Source organism: Acipenser ruthenus, chromosome 1 (genome assembly GCF_902713425.1).
Source record: "Acipenser ruthenus chromosome 1, fAciRut3.2 maternal haplotype, whole genome shotgun sequence".
In the NCBI taxonomy this organism is placed as follows: Eukaryota; Metazoa; Chordata; class Actinopteri; order Acipenseriformes; family Acipenseridae; genus Acipenser; species Acipenser ruthenus.
Genome location: NC_081189.1, coordinates 44,989,095 through 45,012,042, shown reverse-complemented (window position 1 = coordinate 45,012,042; position 22,948 = coordinate 44,989,095). Strand labels below are relative to the sequence as shown.

Sequence of the window (22,948 nt, the reverse complement as noted above, 5' to 3'; positions counted from 1 at the left end):
ATGAAAGCGCTGTTTATTATAAATAAAAGGTTTAAACAAACAAAAGACAGGACACGGCACTTTAAGCCAAAATAAATAGACAAACAAAACGGACTAACACTTAAACGGTGCACGGACAGACACACAAACAAACACGGTGAGTTTAAATAAACAAGTATCGTGCTGGTCCTAGCAGCACGCAATAGCAATTGATATCTTTTTGTTTCTCCTTCTCTCTCTCCCGTTCTCCACTCCCCGAACACACAACCCCAAGTGAATGAAACGTGCATCTATATATACTGTTGTGCTGGGATTCAATTACTAATTAATTATTCACTTGAATCCCAGCACGTGAATTAATTATGTGCAACCTCGTGCTCACATAGTATATACTTTAAATGCACGTGAAATGATGTGCAATCCCGTGCCTAAATACAATTATACATTTTAAATAACTCGTGCTGCACACACCCATTTATATGCCGTGCAGCCATCTCTATACACCAACATTAACACACCACACGCAACATACAATACAGAAATGCACATAGGGGCGGGGCACATTGCCACAGTCCCATGCAGTTTTCTCACAAGCTCTTGGCCATTTAACTCCATGAGAAAATTTACCATGAGAATCGAGAGCTACAGCTACGACAACACCGGGAACATTACAGTAAGAATCCAAACACAAAACAAAAACAACAGCTACAACACTACCATCAACATCCACACTCTCAATGACAACGACAGCAAGAACAGTATTACTGTCAACCACAGCCAAAGCGACTAATGCAGCACAAAAGTTACCATTACAACACACAGATAAAGAACAGCAACGCAAAACTTACCATGACAACCCAGACGCAAAGAAAGAACACCAGTGCAAAACTTTGCACCTAACAAAGCTGGCCATAATGCAATTGCAGAAAGCATTGGAAGATGGTGATGAAGACACTATGATAGCACTGTGCAAACCTTACATGACTACACCACAAAAATGAAAGCTTACAAGGCTGACTGCATTTGTACAGCTGGACTAGAAACTAGAATACAAGTGAAAATAGGCTGTAAACTGATGCTTCAGAGGAATTGACATTGCCACTGGTTTCATCAATGGGGAAATAGGGAAGCTTCAAGCTGTTTCCTATTATCTGGAAAACCCCAGTATGGTGAAAACTATAACCATCCATTTTAACAATGAACACATGCATACCTTTGAACGCTTGAGGTCTAAGTTTGAAGTCATGGACAGGGCCTACATTGTTCGAGAGCAGTTCCCAGTCATCGGTGCTCACGCAATCACCATCACAAATGTCAGGACATGACACTTAACACTAGAAGGACCGGAGATATACTCTTTCGGACGGCTGTATTCAAAACACTGTAATATATATATATATATATATATATATATATATATATATATATATATATATATATATATATATATATATATATGAACATTTATTTTACAAATCAAAACAAGAAAATGTAAATAAATAAACATCTGAACAGACATGGGTTTACAACAAACCTATTTATAAAACTGAAACGACAGCAATACATTTTTAACTTTTCAACAGCAATCGGTTTATTATCAGATGAGCAAAAGCAACTGAACAACGTAGATAAATAAATTTAGAAAAAAAGATTTTATGGAGGCGAACAGCACAATAAATTATAAAAAAACAATCAACACAGATAATGCGCTTCTCCACATCGTCTTTCTGCACAGCTGTCTGAAGTTTTATTTTTATTGCACTTGCCAACCTAGCACTGGCATCTTTTGCGGCTCTCAGCGGGGTTGCCAGCTTCAGCTGTGGGTACACGCTTGGCAGTCTCCCTCTGTTCCAAATGCTTCTTGCGAAGTTCCTGTGCTAACTGTAAAATATATTCTCTCCTTGGTAAATTCTTCTCTTGATGGCTGCTAGGTCCAATACATTGTAAAACACCTGAATAGACCACTGTCGGGAGCCAGCTTTCACAGAATACTTCCATGTCATCTGATCCAAAACATCAACTCCATATTTTGTTGCGTTGTAAACTCCACAGTCTCTGGTATATAAGTGGCGTAGACCTTATCAACTTTGACCCCACCTGCATTAAGGCATTTGAAACTGCAGTTGCAGAGAACAGCAGGCTGACAGGTCTTTATTGCCCTCAGTTGAGAAGCTTGAAGCAGACCAACACGGACAAGGGATCCCTGGTGAAAGATTGTTTATATTTCGTACATCAAGCCGTCACCAACATTCAGGAACAGCAAAAGCTACCATGTTCTGAGGGAACACTTGCAGTCAATTTTTACAATGGGGCATGATTTCTCTCTGCATGTTCCTGATGGTAGACATTCCATGTGTTTGGAACAACTAATTCATATGGAGCAGAAGTGGACATTCATTGATGCCAACAATTCACACTAATGAAACGTGAAGTCCTTCAGTCAGCAGGAAGACTGCTTGCAGTCCAGCTTATGCTTTGAAAAACAAGCCAAACAGGAATATTACAAAGTGACAAGATGTCAACTTTACTGGTGTGCACAAGAGTACAATTAATGTGGACAACCGCAATTACAAACTATCTTCCATTATTAAACACAAAGGAGTGGAATACACAGAGTGTCCTCACAGTGCCTGGCACTACAAAGTGGGTGCATGCAAATGCCATGGCGTGCCGTCAGGACCTTCAAGGTATTCTCTGTCAGTCAAATGACATTACGTTGCCTCACTCACTTGCGTACAGTGTGCTTGCTTATACTATGAAACATACTACTCTAATTATTATGTATTCATTTCTCTGACGCCTTTATCCAAGATGACTTACAGGGTTTACTAGAGGTTTTTTAAGAGTCTAAGGGTTTCCTGAAGGGGATGTGATCAGCCAATAAGAGATCTGCATTTCCCCCTCATAAGTCTAAAACAACACCCAGACGCAAGAAAAACAGTTGAGGGTATTCTCCATTTCAGTTGAAGGTCTTGAGTGAGTTTAACCAATAGGTGAGTCGAAGAATGACCTTTTTTTTAGACAGGCGACCAATCAGGAGTGAGCAGAGTCGGGCCATAAATCTCCCAGGGTGTTCTCTGCCTCACTTGAAGGCCCTGCTTTAGCAACCAATGGGAAAGTCAAAGCTCTGACAGCTGACCAATCATTAGTGAGCAACCCCAAAACATGAATATTCCTTGGTTAGCACTTCAGGGGAGGATAGCTGGATTTTGCACGATATTCCTTATAAATATACATTAATAAATATAAATACCTTTATAACATCTAATTATTTCGAATTTTATTTTACACTAAAATAAAAAAAAATGTGAGAAAACTGAGACATCATAGTCGATTTGAAAAACTGGAGATTGTTAAAAAAAGGGAGATATACACCACAGATCCCCGAGCTGACTCGGGTGGGGTGGGGTGGGGGGGGGGGGGGTTGTGGCGATGACTCTTATTGAACTCAAACCATGGCCAAGAAATGCAGAGGACATATACGTGGCCTTTTATCAACAGATCTAATGCTTTACAATTGGAGTACATTGGAGTAAGTTGAGAAAATCAGAAGATTAGAAGGAAAAACATGTTCATGTCATTCACTTTACGATTGATATGCATATGGACGATTGACTCCATAAGTTTGTAGCCAAGTATATAAATAAATACAATGTCGAACATTTTGGGAAATGTACATCCTTTTTATCATTTGTATGCTTTTATACTTTTGAACCAAAGTCAAAATCAGTAACTAGCAATAAAGTCTTGGAAATGTAGATGCTTCTTTACTACCATTATGCATATGGAAGTTTGAAAACTATTACAATTTTTTTTTAAAGTCTTCACACTTTGAATGCTGTGAAATGTGTCCAATATTATAACTTTGCATTTAAATGTTCTTGCATTTAAATGTTCACACACACACACGCACGCACGCACACACACACAGAAGTGATATCTGAATCAAAAACACATTGGAAATGTGAAAAAACACCAAGTTATCAAAAGTGCCCAGCCATTTAAAGTAGATATATCAAAAACACAAGCCAAGTTTCAAGAAACCATTGGGACAACCTTGCCTAGGCACAACTGTAAAACCGATGGGGGCCAAGGTTGCCCCAATTGTTTCTACTAACTTGCCTTGTGTTTTTCATGCGTTTGATCTGCTTTCATTGTGCCTGAAAAACACAAGCCAAGTTAGTAGAAACAATTGGGGAAACCTTGGCCCCCACCGTTTTGACAATTGTGCCGATTTGCATTGTGCTGGGCAAGGTGTTTTTGATATCTCTACTTTAAATGGCTGGGCATTTTTGATAACTTGGCATTTTTTCACATTTCCAATGTGTTTTTGTTTCAAGTTAAATGAACATCGATAAACAAAATTATCATGTCAGACAGCAAAACATCAAGCAAACGAAAATAGAATAAAACATTAAACTTTTCCCATTGATAAGCGTATATTATTACTGCCAGCAATTGAGCATGTGGTATTTTTCATGCCAATAAAAGCCATTTACCATCATCGAATTGTTTTATGAATCAGTTTAAGTGTATGCAAATGAGGAAAAGGTGCAGTTTTGACAGTACTGCCTTCTGTCATGATAATGTAACTACCATGACAAAAAAGGGGCAGCAGTGTGGAGTAGTGGTTAGGGCTCTGGACTCCAGACCAGAGGGTCATGGGTTCAATCCCCGGTGGGGGACACTGCTGCTGTACCCTTGAGCAAGGTACTTTACCTAAATTGCTCCTGTAAAAACCTAACTGTATAAATGGGTAATTGTATGTAAAAAATAATGTGTAAAAAAATAATGTGATATCTTGTAACAATTGAAAGTCGCCCTGGATAAGGGCATCTGCTAAGAAATAAATAATATTTATGAACCCCCAATGTGTTTAATAAAGAACTCTGTATAGAATCTGTAATGTAATGTTCTATAAATATGAATTTTAGATGTTTGATTGTATTTTACTTAGAGCCACATAAGTGAAAACACAGAGGAGGTGCAAATTGTAAAGGAAATGTTTCCCGACTGCAAGTCTTACACAGATGTGTATAACAAATACAACCTTCTGACCAATAAGGTAAGCAGACTAAAGCACCATCTAAAATGTGCTCCCCTTTCTCCCCCCCTGTTCTGCACATTTTTTTGTTTGTTGTAAGTTATTATTTACCAGACTTACGGCTGGTTTCACTTGACACCTATTACCACCAATCTTCGACTGTGTAATTTTAGCTTGGTTAATGTAGTCCTAGTCGCAATATTATATTGGTTAAAGATTACTGCTAATGTGGATCTGTGTAACCAGCTCTCAATGTCCTTATTAAACAGGAAATATTTTCAAAAAAATGTAGTACTGAGTTTTTAAGTAAATTATTAAGCTTTTTAATAATACAAATAAAGTTAATTATTCTGTCTAATGTAAAGGTCTGAGTAAGGAGGAAATGGGCAATAAAATCCCCAATCATTTGTTGTTTCCATATTTTTTTTCCAGTACTGTATCTGATTTACATATCAATATATTTTTTACAGACTGTGATGGCACATGGCTGCCATCTCACCGATAAAGAACTGGACATTTTCAATCAGAGAGGGGCTGCAATCTCTCACTGCCCTAATTCAAACCTCTCGTGAGTATTGCTCTCATTGGTAATTTAAACCTGTTACATCTTGTTGGAATTCTGTGAAAGAATCTCTTTGGACAGGTTTGTGTCAATCACAAGAGTACAATCATCTTTGTACCTGTAATAACAAATAGCCTTTAATGTATTTGCCTTATGATGCAATGTGTTAACAGAAAAAAAAGGTCAGTGAACAACATTGTTTTATTATTTTTTTTATTTAAATGCGGCTGATTGCTTCAATGGCAGGGTTTCCATGCAGTTTAGAAACCAAACTCTCTCTCTCTGTATTGTCGTCAGAATGTGATTTAGCATGCACGTATCACACACATTCCTCACACTAAAAGAAGTGTGTGGCCAAACCATGGTACGAGTTAAAAGGGTGGCTAAATCGCCTTCTCACGCTAAAAAGCCACGCACGTTTACCAAAGTTTTTTTTGCATGGAAACATGTCCGAAAGCCGTATCTTATGTTCCAGAGACTTCAGCAGTGAAGATCCTGTTTGTGATGCAACCCCATGCAACTTTCTACTATACCTAAACATACCTGTCAGCTCATTTTGATGGTCACCCGTGTATTATACTTTTCAAACCCATAAGATTCATTCAAAACCCTTAAGCAAAATGACTAGAAAATCAGTTTCAATTAATCTATTTTTGCTGTAACTAACAAACTGTTTAAGAAATTGACATTAAAACTGTTTAATAGATGAACATTCAAATCTATTTTTGCTTTTTATTGAAAAACTAAATGCAAATCTGGATACTTCCACTACCAAAACTAAATACAAATGGACATAATTGACTAAATATTCCAAATTCATTTGAAATACTTTTCCATACAACAAACTGTTAATTTATTGATTAATCAACACCAATGTTAGTGTACATTATGTTGTATTACCATTATTATTAATGTATTTTTTTCTGATGCCTTAATGCAATGCAACATAAAGCAGTACAATTTATACAATAGTAATATAAACACAGTTGTGATTTAATTAAGTTGGCTTTCCCTGTCACTTTAAGAAAAAATTGTTCACGTTGTCCTTTAAATATCCCTGTAGTAGAGAGAGAGCGTAAAAAAGTAGGTGGAGAGAAACTACGCAGCCAGGATGAGCAGAGCACAACATTTTTTATAGATGAAGAATCATAAACAAAAACGCCTGTTAGCACTTTGACTTTCAAATTACAATTGTTTAGACTGGATGTAGATGAGTTTTCAGGGCGGTGAAGTGCTGAAGAAACGTGGGATTGGAGTATAGTTTTGAATGGCAGTTTCTGAAGCTGGGGCTGCATGAAGATTACTCTGTCTGAAATAATGAAATATGTTACAAACAAGTATAACAAAACATTGCGTCCCTTGTATGTCTAATTAAAAGATTCAAAGACATCCCTACGCCAATCACAATGTTGTCATGAGTGATGAGTGTGGCAAATAGCTATTATTCAGTCGCTTCTGAGTAATTTAATTACAAAGCCGTGAATTTAGTCTTCGAAGAGCACTGAAGCTCCACTCAGATCGGAGTCTGGATCCAGGATCAGATCGCTTTACTACAACCGGCCCCTGAGGCAGCATTGAGCACTACAGTGAGTGTGGCGTAATGCAGATTTAATGAGGGATGAGAACTGCCCTTGAAATATATTTCTAATAACGTTGAGGTTTCCCCACAATTGAAATACTTAAGATAAATACAGTTTTGCTATTAAAATTATGTTAGTATTGTATTGGTATAAGAAAAGGGTGTTTTAAAAGTATTTTCAGCTTACAACCACTTTAAATATGCAGATGTAGCTTGAACCTCAAACCGCAGTGTATCGACGATAATGTAAATAACACCAAGTTCCAGACCATGAGTTTCAAACTTTAAACGTGTTCCTGTTTACAGATAAGAACTCAACTTTACTATGATGAATATGATAATGTTCATTACAGTAATTGTTTATTTATTAGTTTAACAATGTTTAGTAAAATGTGAACTAGAGTGAGTTTTTGGAACATTGATAAATAGAGATGCGAGAGTCTTTGCTATGTATTTAAACACGCAAAATTTAGAATCAGTAATATATCGTGATTAATTTGGTACAATAACAGTGTAAAAAGTTCTTGGTAGTGTATTTACTTTTTTATTGTCTATATGTATTTGCACAAGGCACAAAGGTCATTTTGCTGTTTCAATTTAAAATGAAAAGTTAAACTGTAAGTAGACAGAAACCACAGTGTGATAATATTAGTAAATAACACGAGCTATGGTGAATTACAAATTGTAAAAATTGTAAAATCACTATGAGTCGCATTCTGAGTAGTTCTGGTTAAAATAAATTCACGGGGGTGCCTGCAAAGGCAGAAGGGGATGGAGTGCTTGTGGGACTTGGGCGACAGAGTGTCAGTGACAAAGTCAAACAGACAGGACAGGTCCCCTGCTGCTTGGAGGTCCACTAGCTGCTTGAGCGGTTGTGGAGAGTAGGGTACAAATGGTCCGGTATGGTTGGAGACCGAAAACATGGATAGAGGAAATCCCCCCCCCCTCGGCGGAGGACCCGTCCCGGCAGCTTGCCTGGTGGTAGGGAGACCCGGCTACCCTGGGGGGACAGAAAGGTACCCGGACCTGGATACTGAAAGATCTAGACAGGTCCTGTCCGTAGAACTGACCTCCATCAGGCGTGAGCCCCAAAGTGAGGGCCGGGCACCCACTGGATGCCCATGGGAACTGGATGAAAAGGGGAAGAGGGTTAGGACAAGTGAAAGGCGTATAGATTAGAGGCTAAAGCGCATGAGCTGTGAAAGAACAGGTGTGGCTCCCCGCAGAACTGCACTCGTGGGACAGGAAAAAGAAAAGTCTGCATGCCACACACATAAACGCAAGCGGGAAAACAGAAGGACATGGAGAGGTTTGTAGGGACAGGCTATAGATTGGAGGCCATCCGCGCTGTGGAGAGGACCCCCCCCAGAGCGAGGAAACCTCTGGTGGACCTGGTGTAGTGGCTCCCATTTCTACATTCTCATTCCCATTGTCAGTGGGCAAACAGATTTTAACTGAATCTGGGTCCATCAAAGAACTGCACACCCTTGCAACTGAGGCCTTCCATGCAAAAGGATCTAATGACTTATAGCACAAAAGGGACGTGCGAGAACCATTTGTGACAGTGCCTACATGGATTATGACTTCTTCTATAGAAGAAAAAGAAGACATACTTAGTCTCATTCACAGTGCAGTGAGGCAATCATATTTGAATGAATCTGAAAAGCCCCATTTGATGGAAATTTTAAGAAATAATGATCCTGTGTGTACCTCGGAACTTGGACGTACTGATGTATTGTGTCACAGAATATACACCAGTCATGAAATTCCAATGAAGCAGAAGCCTCACTTCTTACAAACAGGTAATAGTGAATCATCTCACTTCTTACAAACAGGTAATAGTGAAGGAACGGATTGAAAAGATGTTGACTAATAAAATCATTAAGCCATCTTTTTCTGTCTGGGCCTCTCCAATCATGTTAATTCCAAAAAAAGACTGGAGGGCTTCGCTTCTGTGTAGATTACCAGAAGCTAAATTCCATCACTGAAGAGGATGCATACCCTTTACCTACTATCACTGAAATCCTAAAGTCACTAGCTGGAGCTTCACTATTTACTACTTGAGATCTTAATAGTGGATACTGGCAAGTGGCGATGGAACTGGACAGCTGAAACAAGACCACTTTTGTTTCTTATGGACTTTTTCAATTTAGGGTCATACCCTTTGGCTTGAAAAATGCAGCTGCAACATTCCAGCGCTTAATGGAGACTACATTGGAGATCTTTGAGTGAAAATTTGCTTTGTTTATAGAGACGATATTATTGTCTATTCTCAAACTTTACAGCAACTTTTCCAGGATATCCAAGCTGTACTTGCTAAGTTGGAAGCAGCTGGACTCACCCTCAACATGAAGAAAAGCCATTTTTGTCAAAAGCAAATTAAGTTTCTTGGACATCTAGTCTAGACTGATCCTGAAAAAACTAGTGCCATACAACAGTTCCCCATACCACCTAATTTCAAAGCTGTTCAGCCCTTTTTTGGGATGTCTGGGTGGTACCATCATTTTGTCCCTGTGGCTGAGCTGTTGTTGCAGTGACGTGTGGGTAGTGATGTCACGGACCAGGAAGTAACAGAAACCAAACAATGGATGGAGGTGGTGAAACTGAGCACTACAGCGCTCAGCTATTTTATTAAATAATAAAACAAACAAAATATTTAAACTAAACAAAACACAACAAACAAAAAGGCACGTTGGCCAAACAAATAAACAAATAACTATCGTGCTGATGTAAACCAGCATGCTTAGCAGTTGTTTTTAGCTCTCCTTGCTCGCTCTCCCATACTCTCCTCTGTACACTCTCTCTGAGGGTAGAGAGCTGCAGGTTTATATTCAGTGACAATCTCCCGATTAGCAACAATTAATTAATTAATTAACTCAGGAGATGGTCACCGTCTGCATGAGTTTAGTAAGGATTCCAGGTCTTTTGTGACCGCAAATAATAATCCCAGACAATACACAGCAATGTGTATTGCACTGTTTAACTACGGGTTACAGTCCTGAAATAATAAACACAGTTATTAAACATACACAAGACACACACACGATCACAAGTCCACAGTGAGTGCTAACGTGCAAGTGGTGAATATACAATGAATCCGTGAACAATGGTGCATTGTTGTCCGGGTTTGTGCTGGCCTTAAGCGACAGCTCCGGATCGTGTTGGCCGTCTAATAAATAACAAACAGTACAATTAGACTCGACAAAACAAACATACACAAAACACTCATGGTTATATTTCGCTCGTCCTTTAGCGTTCTTTTAACCATAAACAAAGGAACAGATCACCAAAGCCACGTCCCCTATTTGTACCTTTAGTCACGCCCTCTTGGTTAGGAAGTGCAATCGTTAACACCTTGACTTTCAAGTTACAATTGTGTAGAATGGATGTAGATGAGTTTACAAGATGGTGAACTGCTGAACAAACGTGGGATTGGAGTATAGTTTTGAATGGCAAAATGGAATGCAAGGATGACAGCACTGGTACAGTTCTACTGAAGAATGTTTTGGGATCACTGGCAGAAAAGAGAAATCGTAATTGCTGGTTTGCAGGTGTAGGGACCAAAACTGAAATACAGATTCTCCGAGAGTTGATAAGAAGCAATACAGCTTGATTCAGAAGAATTCTGGAGAGAAGCAAACACAGGCAGTTTGTAAATGATTCTCTGACATGTACACATTCAACAATGGTGTTTATACGGGTGCACAAACAACTTATTAATATCCAATAAAGAAAGACAGCACCCTTTGGCAACCAGCCAAAAATGAGTTGCTGACCTCAAGGTTACCAAACACTGTACCATTCTGTGTCCACATCATCATTTTGCAGGCTAAGCAGAATTCTGCAAGGAGACAGACCCACAGCACAGGGAGAGGAACCTTGAAACCAAATCTGCTCATGCACTCCCACTTTCACAACCTGGTTTTAGCTTAGCATAGCATTGTACAGACAAATTAGCAAAACATAATATCAACCGGAAGTTTACAAAGATATTTTAGTTTTATAAAAAAGTTTTAAACTTAATCATATCGAAAGCAGAATCTGTTATATGTTAGATTAATAAAAGTAACTCATGATGTGTCAGTAGCCAATCAGTGTTTTAGACAATAAACATTTCCCTTTCTCTGTGGTATGCAGCTCTTGCAAAAAAGAGTATCTGCGATACACTGCTAAAACAAAATTCTCCCACCCTTAACCACATTTTGCTACAAAATAACTCATTACTGCAGCATAAAAACCAACATTGTACAACATTTAATATCTTAAAATTCTTAAGCTCCTTCACAGGTTAAAAGTCTTTTGAAGAGAAATAGCCAGGGTCGTAGTGTACTTTTAGGCAGCCTCGGTAAAATCAGCTAGGTACATTTTTGAAAGATAATGTGCCCACTTGAATTTTTAAGAGTGGCATAATCGACATGTTTTCATATTATTATTATTTTTATTTGTCATTTTTCGTAACATTATTGTGATCTCAGGCTGCATACAAATTTGACAGCCATGGTATTTAAACTTCACGCCAAACTGACAGGCCAACTTCCAAGTACTGCTATGCAGTACTTATTTAATGGTTAATTCATGTTCTCCAACAACCCATTTGTAGGCCTCAGCCTTACCACCACACCTGTGTGCAGGGTTTCCCTTCCTTTTATACAGAGGCTTAGTGTATACAGGTGCTGGTAATTGATCAGCCCAGAGTCCGCGCAATGCCTGATGGGGAAATGGTGTCCCCCAGTTTAAAATCAGGACTACATTTCCCTCTATTCAGATTTCAAAGGAAACATGCCTTGCTGAACTCCTGAGCTAATGTACCTTCCATCAATTATTTTACCCCTCACTACCACTATATATATATATATATATATATATATATATATATATATATATATATATATATATATATATATATTGTAAGGGATTGGTAAGTAAAATTGAGAAAACAAGATAAACAAACTGGTTGGTAAACACTACTTGTTGTGCAGGGACAATACATAGCGGCATTAGGACTGTGTGGAAGCTACTGGAGTCAGGGTTGGCTCCAGTCCAAATTAGTTAATAATTTAATCTTCAACAATGTAATTGATTGGTTTTTAACTCTGTGTGTGAGTGACGACGAGGGAGAACATGAGGAGTTTAGCTGTTGATTGGAGAGTGAGTGGAAGAAAGTTATTTGTTATTTGGGTTACTGGTAAATGAACACTGAAACAGGTATTTGGATTTTAACTTTTGGATTGCGATTAGGTTTTGACGACGAGGGAACAGGCTTATCCTGCCTCGTATTTAGTTAGTAACAACAACTGTTTAGATAGGGCCCGAGAACGGGTTAGGCTTTTTTTTGTTTTTTTTTATTTTGTGTATTGTAAATAATAAACACGCTACGGTGTTTTCACTGCATTCCGGCTGTCAAGTCTGTGTTTAAAGGAGAAAAGGTCTGTGACTGGAAGGCAAGCCATCACTATATATATATATATATATATATATATATATATATATATATATATATATATATATATATATATATTACAGTCAAATGTTTAGCAAATAATACAAGATAGTACACAGTGCTTTCTTATGGATTTTTTTTTTGTATTTGTGTAATGCCATATTTGGGTTTTTGTTTTTTCCTGTGCTTTTTTTAAAAAATATTTTTTTGCTGCACTTGCAGTGCTTCAACACAAACTAAAACATTTGTGAAAACCCAGTTTAAGAAAGCTGCAGAATTATTAATAGTTGAGCGAACTACAGAAACTTTTAAATGTACCCTCCCACATTTTTTATATTAATTAGGTTATTTGCATTTGGAAAGGGCACTTTTCTCCCTAAACTACATAGAAAGCCAAATTTACATGAACTGTACTACCAAAATACCATGAGAAAAATGTAAGACTTATTATTTTTCCATGAAAACCCTGCCAATGAGTGTTGTCACCACTGGCTGTACATCATTTTATGTATTCTGGTGTCTTTTGTGGTGTCACTTGTTCATTGCAGCAGTATATAAAGTACAGTATGACTTCTACAATTCAATATTCATTACAACACAAGCCTTGGTGATAATATTTAAAGCCCATGTTCCTCCTTGTCATGATTCTTTGAAAACCTGCATTTGGAGTTAATTTGTTTTTTGCTGTTTTTTCAAGAAGGGCTTTACTGGTATGTTCTGTTTTATGTAGGCTTTGCAGTGGGTTGCTGGATGTTCGTAATGTTTTAAAGCACAAGGTGAAGATTGGGCTGGGCACAGGTGAGTATTGTTAATGAAAGTGGGATAATAATACTTTTCAGCTACTACTTTTCAGTTGCATTCAGTGATTTTCAGTTCTAGTCTTAAAAAAAGTGTGACTATTAATATCTGCTATGATTCTTTCTTATATTTAAATATGAGAAATATGTAGAAACCTATGTTGGGTTGGCATGGACAGACATGGCATGTCCCTTAAGTGACTCCACTGCCCATAACAAGAAACTGCACTGAAACAGTGGACAAAATTTGAAGCAAGTACAAAGGCATTTTTTTTGAGAGGAATGAAATAATGTAAATTACATAACGCTTGCACAACCACTGACTCCTGCAAGCTGTTTCTTGCTAGCTTTATACCATTTAATTCCACCCTTTGTAATTCAAAATATAACCTTTTTTTTTTTGTTGGCTAGATGTTTCTGGTGGGTATTCTCCTTCCATGCTTGATGCTATGAGGAGAGCTCTGGACACCTCCAAGGCTCTTACTATTCAAACTTCTGGGTATGAGACTCTGACCTACAAGGAAGTCTTCCGATTAGCTACCCTTGGAGGAAGCCAAGGTGGGTATTTAAACAGTACCAAACCTTGCACTCTGAGAAAGCAACAATATCCGCCTGATATCCGCCTAAAAAACTGGAATTCAGCTCACTGACATCTGCTCACGAGTTCCTGGATGAAAATTGGGGGTAATATAAGTGGGCACAAAAAGCAGATACAGTCAACTCTCGATTTTATCTGGGTTAATGGAAGGGAGGGATCCCCCGGATAAAACGAAAACATGGATAATGCAAAACCTATAAAAACATATAAAAAACATACAGCATACTGTACTTACTTTATAGTTTCTTAAAGTTGTCGGGCATCCTTTTTTTTTATTGGTTTTCTTCTAGACCACCCACTTGAAGAATCAGAGCTTCTCGCGTATGAAATCAACTGTTCCTCTTTTTTTTAAATCACGAATTGTCTGTTCACCAATTCCATATTCCACAGAAAGTTATTTTACAGTACTACCTTTTTCAGGGCCGGATTAAATGACGTAGGGGCCCTACGCTAACACATTTTGGGGGCCCTATGCATATTATGGCGAATGGTGTTATTGGTTAATCCAGCCCTGCGTTTGGGATAGAGTGTGAGCGAAGCAGAGCGAGCCAATTGTATATGGAGCGGGGGAGCGGAGCGGGGTAGTTGCTGGAGCGGAGCGGACATTTCCAGTCCGCTCTTTCACAGCACTGAGAAGAACTGAGCACGGTTTTATTATACATGTTCGGCCATGGAGTTTGCACAGACAATTTAAAAAGAGAAGGTGACAAATACAGATGCAGTCACTTTAAAGTATTTTCCATCATGCATGTGCCACTGTGCATGGTAACCATTAATTTTCCAGTTTCAAACGAAAATTAGGCACTTATGTTTTGCAGACTTGAGAATTGCATTTTAAAAAAAGCTTTTATATTCAATGTGATTGGCATTGCACTTTGTAATTCATTATGGAGGGAAATACCATATATATATTATCCCGATTTGTAGAGCTGCCATATAAAAATGTGAGAAATGTCATCAGTGTGTCCCAGTGGCGAATCCAGGATTCTGGAAGAGGGGAGGTGAAGGGGTGGCATACAGACCCGAGTGTGTGTGTGTGTGTGTGTGGTTTTTTATTTTTTATTTTTATTTTTTTTATTAACCCTAACCCAGCACACACACAGGGAGACTGTCACATACACAATATCATGAAAGAAACAAACAAAAAAAAAACAGTAGCCCGGATGTTTACTTGACAGACAATATCTGTATGATTCGTAGCTTCAGGGCTGTATTAGAAAGTTCGTTCACTAGCCAGAAATTCGAAGATTGTTTTAAACCTTCAAAGATTCGTCAGACACTTCATGCACTGTATGTTTTTATTTATTTTTGTTTTTTTGTTTTTTTTCTTTCCTCTGTTAACAAAAATCGTTTGACAATGTGTAAATACTATAAATCACACATTACATGTCACTCACATGCACAATTCAATCTTTTGATTTGTATAATGCATATTACTTCAACAAAATTTATATTAAAATCCACTACCAAATTGTAGCAACTGTATATGGCACCGCTGTCATGTATGAAGCTGGGTATATGTGGCAAAGTAGTTAAGTGGATACAGGTGCAGGACATGCACAGAATCTACCAGCAATGAAGCGTCAGGTGCAGTCAGTGAAAGTTCCATTGATACGGTGTCCATATTAGGACGTCTTCGTACATCAGGCAAAAAGGAGTCATTGTGTGCTCCCTCCGTCATGCTCCCTCCTCCCTCCCACATAATTTTTGTTGGTCTGAAGAGATCAGCCAATAAAGTTAAATGGGGCGTAGATAACTAAACACATTCAATGCCTGAGAGCTGAAAAAAGTAATATTAATAATATCTAAAGCCAAATTATTATAATCGTTTTCGTGAGGTAATGCTTGCCATTGTACATTTTCAATGCAAGCAAAGCAAGCCCCAAAAAGGCATGTTTAAAAATACTCCTTAAAAGTACACATTCTTGTAATGTTATTTTGCACAAAAGCATATATATATATATATATATATATATATATATATATATATTACATACATATACAGTGCCTTGCATAAGTATTCACCCCCCCTTGGACTTTTCCACATTTTGTAGTGTTACAACCTGGAATTAAAATGGATTTAATTGGGATTTTTACCATTTGATTTACACAACATACTTAACACTATGAAGGTGCAAAATATTTTTTATTGTGACACAAAACTTAATTAAACAAAAAAAAAGACATTTGTTGGTTGCATAAGTATTCACCCCCCTGAGTCAATACTTGGTAGAAGCACCTTTGGCAGCAATTACAGCTGTGAGTCTTTTTGGGTAAGTCTCTACCAGCTTTGCACATCTGGATCCTGCAAGCTCTGTCAAGTTGGATGGAGACCGTTGGTGAACAGCAATTTCCAAGTCTTGCCGCAGATTCTCAGTCGGATTGAGGTCTGGGCTTTGACTGGGCCATTCTAAGACATTCAGGTTCTTGTTTTTAAACCACTCCAGTGTAGCTTTGGCTGTGTGTTTAGGGTCATTGTCCTGCTGGAAGGTGAACCTCCGCCCCAGTCCCAGGTCTCTTGCAGACTGAAACAGGTTTTCCTCTAGAATTTCCCTGTATTTGGCTCCCTCCATCTTGCCCTCAATCCTGACCAGTTTCCCAGTCCCTGCCAATGAAAAGCATCCCCATAACATGATGCTGCCACCACCATGCTTCACCGTGGGGATGGTGTTCTCAGGGTGATTAGTAGTGTTAGCTTTGCGCCACACATAGCGTTTTGCGCTAAGGCCAAAAAGTTCAATTTTGGTCTCATCAGACCAGAGAACCTTTTTCCACATGTTTGCTGTGTCTCCCACATGCCTTTTGGCAAAATCCAAACGGGATTTGATATGGGTTTTTTTCAGCAATGGCTTTCTTCTCGCCACTCTTCCATAAAGCCCAACTTTGTGGAGCGTCCGGGATAAAGTTGTCCCATGGATGGTTTCTCCCATCTCAGCTGTGGATCTCTCCAGCTCCTTCAGAGTTACCATTGGCCTCTTGGTTGCTTCTCTGACTAATGCCCTCCTTACCTGGTCACTGAGTTTTGGTGGACGGCCTTCTCTAGGCAGAGTCGCGGTTGTGCCATATTCTTTCAATTTTTTAATAATGGATTTAACGGTGCTCTGGGGGATGTTCAAAGCTTGGGATATTTTTTATAACCCAACCCTGATTGGTGCTTCTCCAGAACTTTATCCCGGACTTGTTTTGATAGCTCCTTGGTCTTCATAATGTTGTTTGTTTAGATATGCTCTCTAACAAACTCTGGGGCCTTCCAGAAACAGGTGTATTTAATCTGAGATCATGTGACGCTTTAATTACACACAGGTGGACTCCATTCAACTAATTATGTGACTTCTGAAGGCAATTGGTTGCACCAGAGCTTATTTAGGGTTGTCACAGCAAAGGGGGTGAATACTTATGCAATCAAGACTTTTCAGTTTTTTATTTGTAAATAATTTTGAAAAATATGTAGATTGTTTCCCCCACTTCAACATTATGGACTATGTTATGTAGATCAGTGACAAAAAAATCCTAATTAAATCCATTTTAATTCCAGGTTGTAACACATACATATATATATATATATATATATATATATATATATATATATATATATATATATATATATATATATATATATATATAATAAAATATGCTTTTGTGCAAAATAACATTACAAGAATGTGTACTTTTAAGGAGCATATTTTTTAAACAAGTATTTATTATGCTTTTTTGGGCTTGCTTTGCTTGCATTGAAATGTACAATGGCAAGCATTACCTCACGAAAACGATTATAATTATTCAGCTTTAGATATTATTATCCTAATATGGACACCGTACATTAAAGCATCAGGTGCAGTCAGAGAAAGTTCTTCGCTTGCTACTCCAGTATTCCCATTGACATCTACAGTTTCACTGAGCTAGTCTCCTCCTCTATCTTTAGAAGTTCCTGAATCTCAGCCTTCAGTCACACACGTCCACAACAGACATACAGGACACTTCTAAAACACCCTATTATGGTCCATGTCAACTAAGACTGACAGAATACCCTAATAACCTATAATAGGAAATTCAGAGTCATTTATTTTGAAGCTTTTACTTGGTTAGAGTACTCCATTTCACAAGATGCAGTATATTGCTTTTGTTGTAGGATCTGCAGTTCGAAAAGGTGAAAAGATTGGTAAGCGAGTTTTTATAGACGTTGGAGCTCGGAAATGGAAAGATATATCTGCTCTGTTTAAAAATCATCAAGCTAGTGAGCGGCATATTAAGAACATGGTCGCATGGTCTCATTTCAAGGATATTCAGTCTGGCTCTCGTCAGTCAGTTGCATCGTGTTTGTCCTCAGTGAGACAACAAGAAATTGAGGAAAACAGATAACATGTGAGCTTCTAAAGTTACAGCACTTTTGAGCAGACAGAGTCTAGCATTTCATGGTCATTTCAATGCTGGAGATTTTATTGAAATGCTTCAGCTTATCACAGAGTTAAATTCCACTCTCAAAACAAAGCCTGAACGTCGGTATGGCCATTATACAAGTCCCCAGTACCAAAACGATTTCATTTCGGTAATTGGTAAACACGTTAGGGAAACCATTTCGGAAGCCGAGTACTTTTCAATTCTGGTAGATGAAACAAAAGATTTGTCTAACAAGGAACAACTTGCCATTTTAGTAAGGTACTTTAGTGAAGGGAAAGTTAAGGAACGTTTTATAGGGTTTCATACAGAGTAGCTTAATGCAGCCAGTTTAGATGATTTCATTTACAAAGAAATTCAGCAAACTGGCTTGAACTGGTCAAACTGCATTGCTCAATGCTATGATGGAGCAAGTGTTTTGAATGGTTCTTTAATGGAGTACAGGCACGATTAAGGGAAAAGGTTCCTCAAGCAATCTATATTCATTGCCATGCACATAGACTGAATCTTGTTCTTGGTGACTGCATTAGAAACATTGGTGAGCTTTCTTCTTTTTCACTTTACATATTCATTACCAACAGCAAGACCAGGTATCAGCTTTTTATTGAGGCTCAGAAAGCTGAAGTCCTAGCACTTGAGCGAACTGCTGTAACCAGGTGGTCTTACAGGTATCGTTCAGTTTCAAAAGTTAAACTTCGCTGTGTTTGTTTGCTTGAAGTTTTAGAGCAGCTGAAGCTATAGGATTGCGAGACAAACTTCTCAATATATTGTAGAGCAGGTTCTCCGTGCCACCAATAGTCTATCAGATCAGCTTCAGTCTAGTGATGTTTTGATTTCAAAAGCAAGCTTGCTCAGAGTCAACCAGGAACAAATTACAAAGCATGCGATTTGATACTTCTTTCTCTAGCCTTTTTGATGCAGCCAAGTCTTATGATATCGAGAAAGCTTTAGAAATGAATGCGACTAAAGGTCAGGGGTGTTCTAGATGAGTTCAGAAGGTGTCATTATGACTGACGCAGTTTCTCACAGACTCCACAATTGGGAAGAAATGCGGAGAGTTCTAGCAGCATATCTCTTTCTTTTGAATTGAAGGACAAAATAGAATACTTTGAAATAGTAGATAGGTTTCTTTCAGAATTTGATAGGTGCTTTACTGAGAATATGCCTCTTCTGAAAGCAATTTCAGCATTGGATCATGATACAGGAGACTAATTAAAATGTGAGCATCTTTCTGTAATTGCACATTCTTATTAGAGCATTGGTGTGGATAAAATGATTTTGCAGTCTCAAATTTACTGTTGCCAAGAGACACCTTTCTGAAAAAAGTGAAAAGCCAAAAGATCTGTTTGAGTTGTACAAAGATTTGCGACCATTACAAATTGTATGCTCTGAATTACTAAAAATCATCAAGGTAGTCATCACTCTTCTAGTAACCACTGCAAGCAGTGAGCGTCTGTTTTCATTTTTAAGTTTGGTTAAAACCTATTTACGAACTTCTATGACCAATCCTCATCTGAGTGAAGCAGTGCTGCTTTTTATTTTTCTTTCTCGTGAGACTTGGCAACACTGGGTGGCACCCGATACCCCTCACCTCCCCTTGGCATCACCACTGGTGTGTCCATCGGTCTGCGATTATTACATAGCCTATATTGTTCTTACAGTTCTATGGTTATGCCCCAATACAGCGCTGTGAACACGTGTTTTTATTTTCTGCACTCTTAAGGATAGTTCATTCAGTACAGGGTGGTCCGTCAGCCCCGTTGAGACTCACTCATATGTGTTCGTGGGTTGCTTTGAGCTCCCTATGAGATATTCAGAGGGTGTGGAGCATTTGATATTGTACATTAGCAGGAAGCTGCTTGCATGAGAGACTCGGAGACTAGGTATGCTGTAATCGAGAAATAAATGCCTAGCTGTCATAAAAGAACAAAATTAAACCGAAAGCAAGCTTATGTGCAACTCTCTTCCTGTGTGTGGGCCCGTCCGTCCGCATGCAGTTTTTGTCAAATGCCCCAAACAAACGCCGACCTCGCGGGGGGCCCCAATTCTACGGGGGAGCCTAAGCTATAGCTAAGCTATAGTGTGGAGTGGTTGTTAGGGCTCTGGACTCTTGACCGGAGTGTCGTGGGTTCAATCCCAGGTGGGGGACGCTGCTGCTGTACCCTTGAGCAAGGTACTTTACCTAGATTGCTCCAGTAAAAACCCAACTGTATAAATGAGTAATTATATGTAAAAAATAATGTGTTAAAAAAAAAAAAAATGTAATTGTATGTAAAAATAATGTGATATCTTGTAACAATTGTAAGTCGCCCTGGATAAGGGTGTCTGCTAAGAAATAAATAATAATAAAATAATAATATAGCATAATTTGCATATAGGTTAATCCGGCCCTGACCTTTTTTCACGGATAATTAAGAGTTGCTGTAATTATGTAAACCGAATACATTTTAAGAACAAAGAACATGGTAAAAATAGGTTGCTGCCTGGAATCTTGTGTTCCGTTTATGATTTATGTTTAAGTATACAGAATGTAAAATCCTAGTTATTGCAGTTTATTATCCTAACAGTAGTTGCTGTACAGTATTTTTAGAAGGTGAAACAGTTGACTGTTCTAAATACAAACTATTGGTAAACCAAGCCTTGAAGTTAAAAAAAAAAAAAAAAAAAAAAAATCAAATGGAACCTTTTAATGACCATTCCTATAACTCATAATAGGCATTAATGAGTATCCTTGATTTAAGAACAAAGTTTGCTGAAATGAATGCATTAAATAGAGAATATGTGTTTTAACAGCATTGGCTTTGGAAGACACCATTGGAAACTTTGAAGTGGGCAAGGACTTTGATGCAGTGCTTGTGAGTCCTTCAATCCCAGGCGGGCCTTTCGATGTTTTTGCCGGTGATACTTTTGAGGTATTTATTCATTGATCAATCATTTACATGTATTCACGTTGATTAACAGTGAAACAATACATTACTATTTACCAAGAAACATCACTGAATTGCTGTTTCTGCTGTAGGTTATTAAGTCCTAATGTTGTAGGACTTTATGTCATTTTTCAAACATGGGAGCTGCTTCTGAAAAGGCTTCTAAAAGACTTAAACACTTACATTTAGTGGTATACTTGTAAACTGTAAGCCCATTTTTGCCACTTTGCACATCCCTATCTAGTATATGTATTAGAGGCAAATGTGTGTCTACCATTGATTATTTGCAATGTGTTTACCTTTCAGGTTGTTGTTGAAAAGTTCTTAAACTTGGGTGAGTATGATTTAATTCCTAAGACTGGTGCATACATTTTTTGTTTCATTTATTCACTTTGTGCCCACAGGGCCAACACAGGTAACATTTTTAAACACTGCTGAATTCCAAGATCTAGGACACCACTCAAAAAAGACTGCTAGTGCAGTCTAGAAAAAATAAATCACAAAATGCACAATCAAAGTTACTTAGAATTGAAAGAGGTATTAATATTTTTTAAAAATATAAGGTTTGATACATAGCTTGATACATAGCTCTTTTTAAAAGCAGCAGTCAAATGCTCTGTATTCTTTTGAGTGTATTGTTCCCAGAAATATATAGTTGTGGCTGTGTGGTCCAGTGGTTAAAGAAATGGGCTTGTAACCAGGAGGTCCCTGGTTCAAATCCCACCTCAGTCACTGACTCATTGTGTGACCCTGAGCAAGTCACTTATACCTCGTTTCCACGACACTGATTGTTGTGCGCGAGACTATGCAACGGTACAAGAATGAAGAGTAAAAAAAAAAAAATGTCGGTTAAACAAGCTCCGTGGGAGGATTACAAAATTAAAATGCTGATAAAAACATGGGGTGAATATAACATCCAAAAACAGCTAAAAACCGCAGTCAGGAACATGAAGGCATATAACCAAATATCCCAGTATTAAGAAGCACAATTGAAAGAAATGGTGTCCAGTGTCGTGACAAAATTAAAAAATTGAAGGTTGACTATTGTAAATATAAGGAGTTTTTATAAGAGTTGCTGACCTAAACGATGCAGTCCCAAGTAGAGCAAGCTAGAAAGTATAAGCATAGAATAAAGGTTGTGGTTATTTTTTTCTGTCTAGCCTATTTCTTCGTTTCTTTCTTTTTTTATTTTTTAATTATTGATTTGTAAAAAGAAATACTGTCCTAAATAAGTTATTGACATGGAATATCATTACAATAATTAATGTATATATTGGATGCTTTATCTATTGGGAGTCACACACACACACACACACACACACACACACACACACACACACACACACACCTCATTTAACTAGGGTGGTTCATTACAAAATAGCCTTTCAATGCATGCAATACACCTTCCTCAGGTTACAGCTGCGATCTCCAGCGCTACCAGTTCTGGAGGACTGTGATCATTTAAAATCCATGCCAACCAAGTGCATGCAGGTGAGCGTAGAGTTGGTGCAGGATTTAAGTAGGACTGGATTGCACCCATTTGAAAATCCACATGAAAGTATCTAGCTAAAGAAGAAAAGTAAAAAAAATTTAAAAAGCCGTAGGCTGCCTTTCTATTTGCTATCCT

General features: G+C 38.1%; 1 protein-coding gene across 1 annotated transcript in view; it reads left to right on the top strand.

The window, feature by feature from the left end:
* LOC117421485 (guanine deaminase) overlaps nt 1–22,948 on the top strand; it is an 83,646-nt gene that overhangs the window by 59,161 nt on the left and 1,537 nt on the right. Inside the window, exons 8-13 of the mRNA XM_034035955.3 lie at nt 4,937–5,044; nt 5,494–5,591; nt 13,335–13,402; nt 13,813–13,959; nt 21,188–21,306; nt 21,628–21,655. Coding sequence (XP_033891846.3) covers nt 4,937–5,044; nt 5,494–5,591; nt 13,335–13,402; nt 13,813–13,959; nt 21,188–21,306; nt 21,628–21,655 — 568 coding nt within the window. The remainder of the gene's footprint in view (nt 1–4,936; nt 5,045–5,493; nt 5,592–13,334; nt 13,403–13,812; nt 13,960–21,187; nt 21,307–21,627; nt 21,656–22,948) is intronic.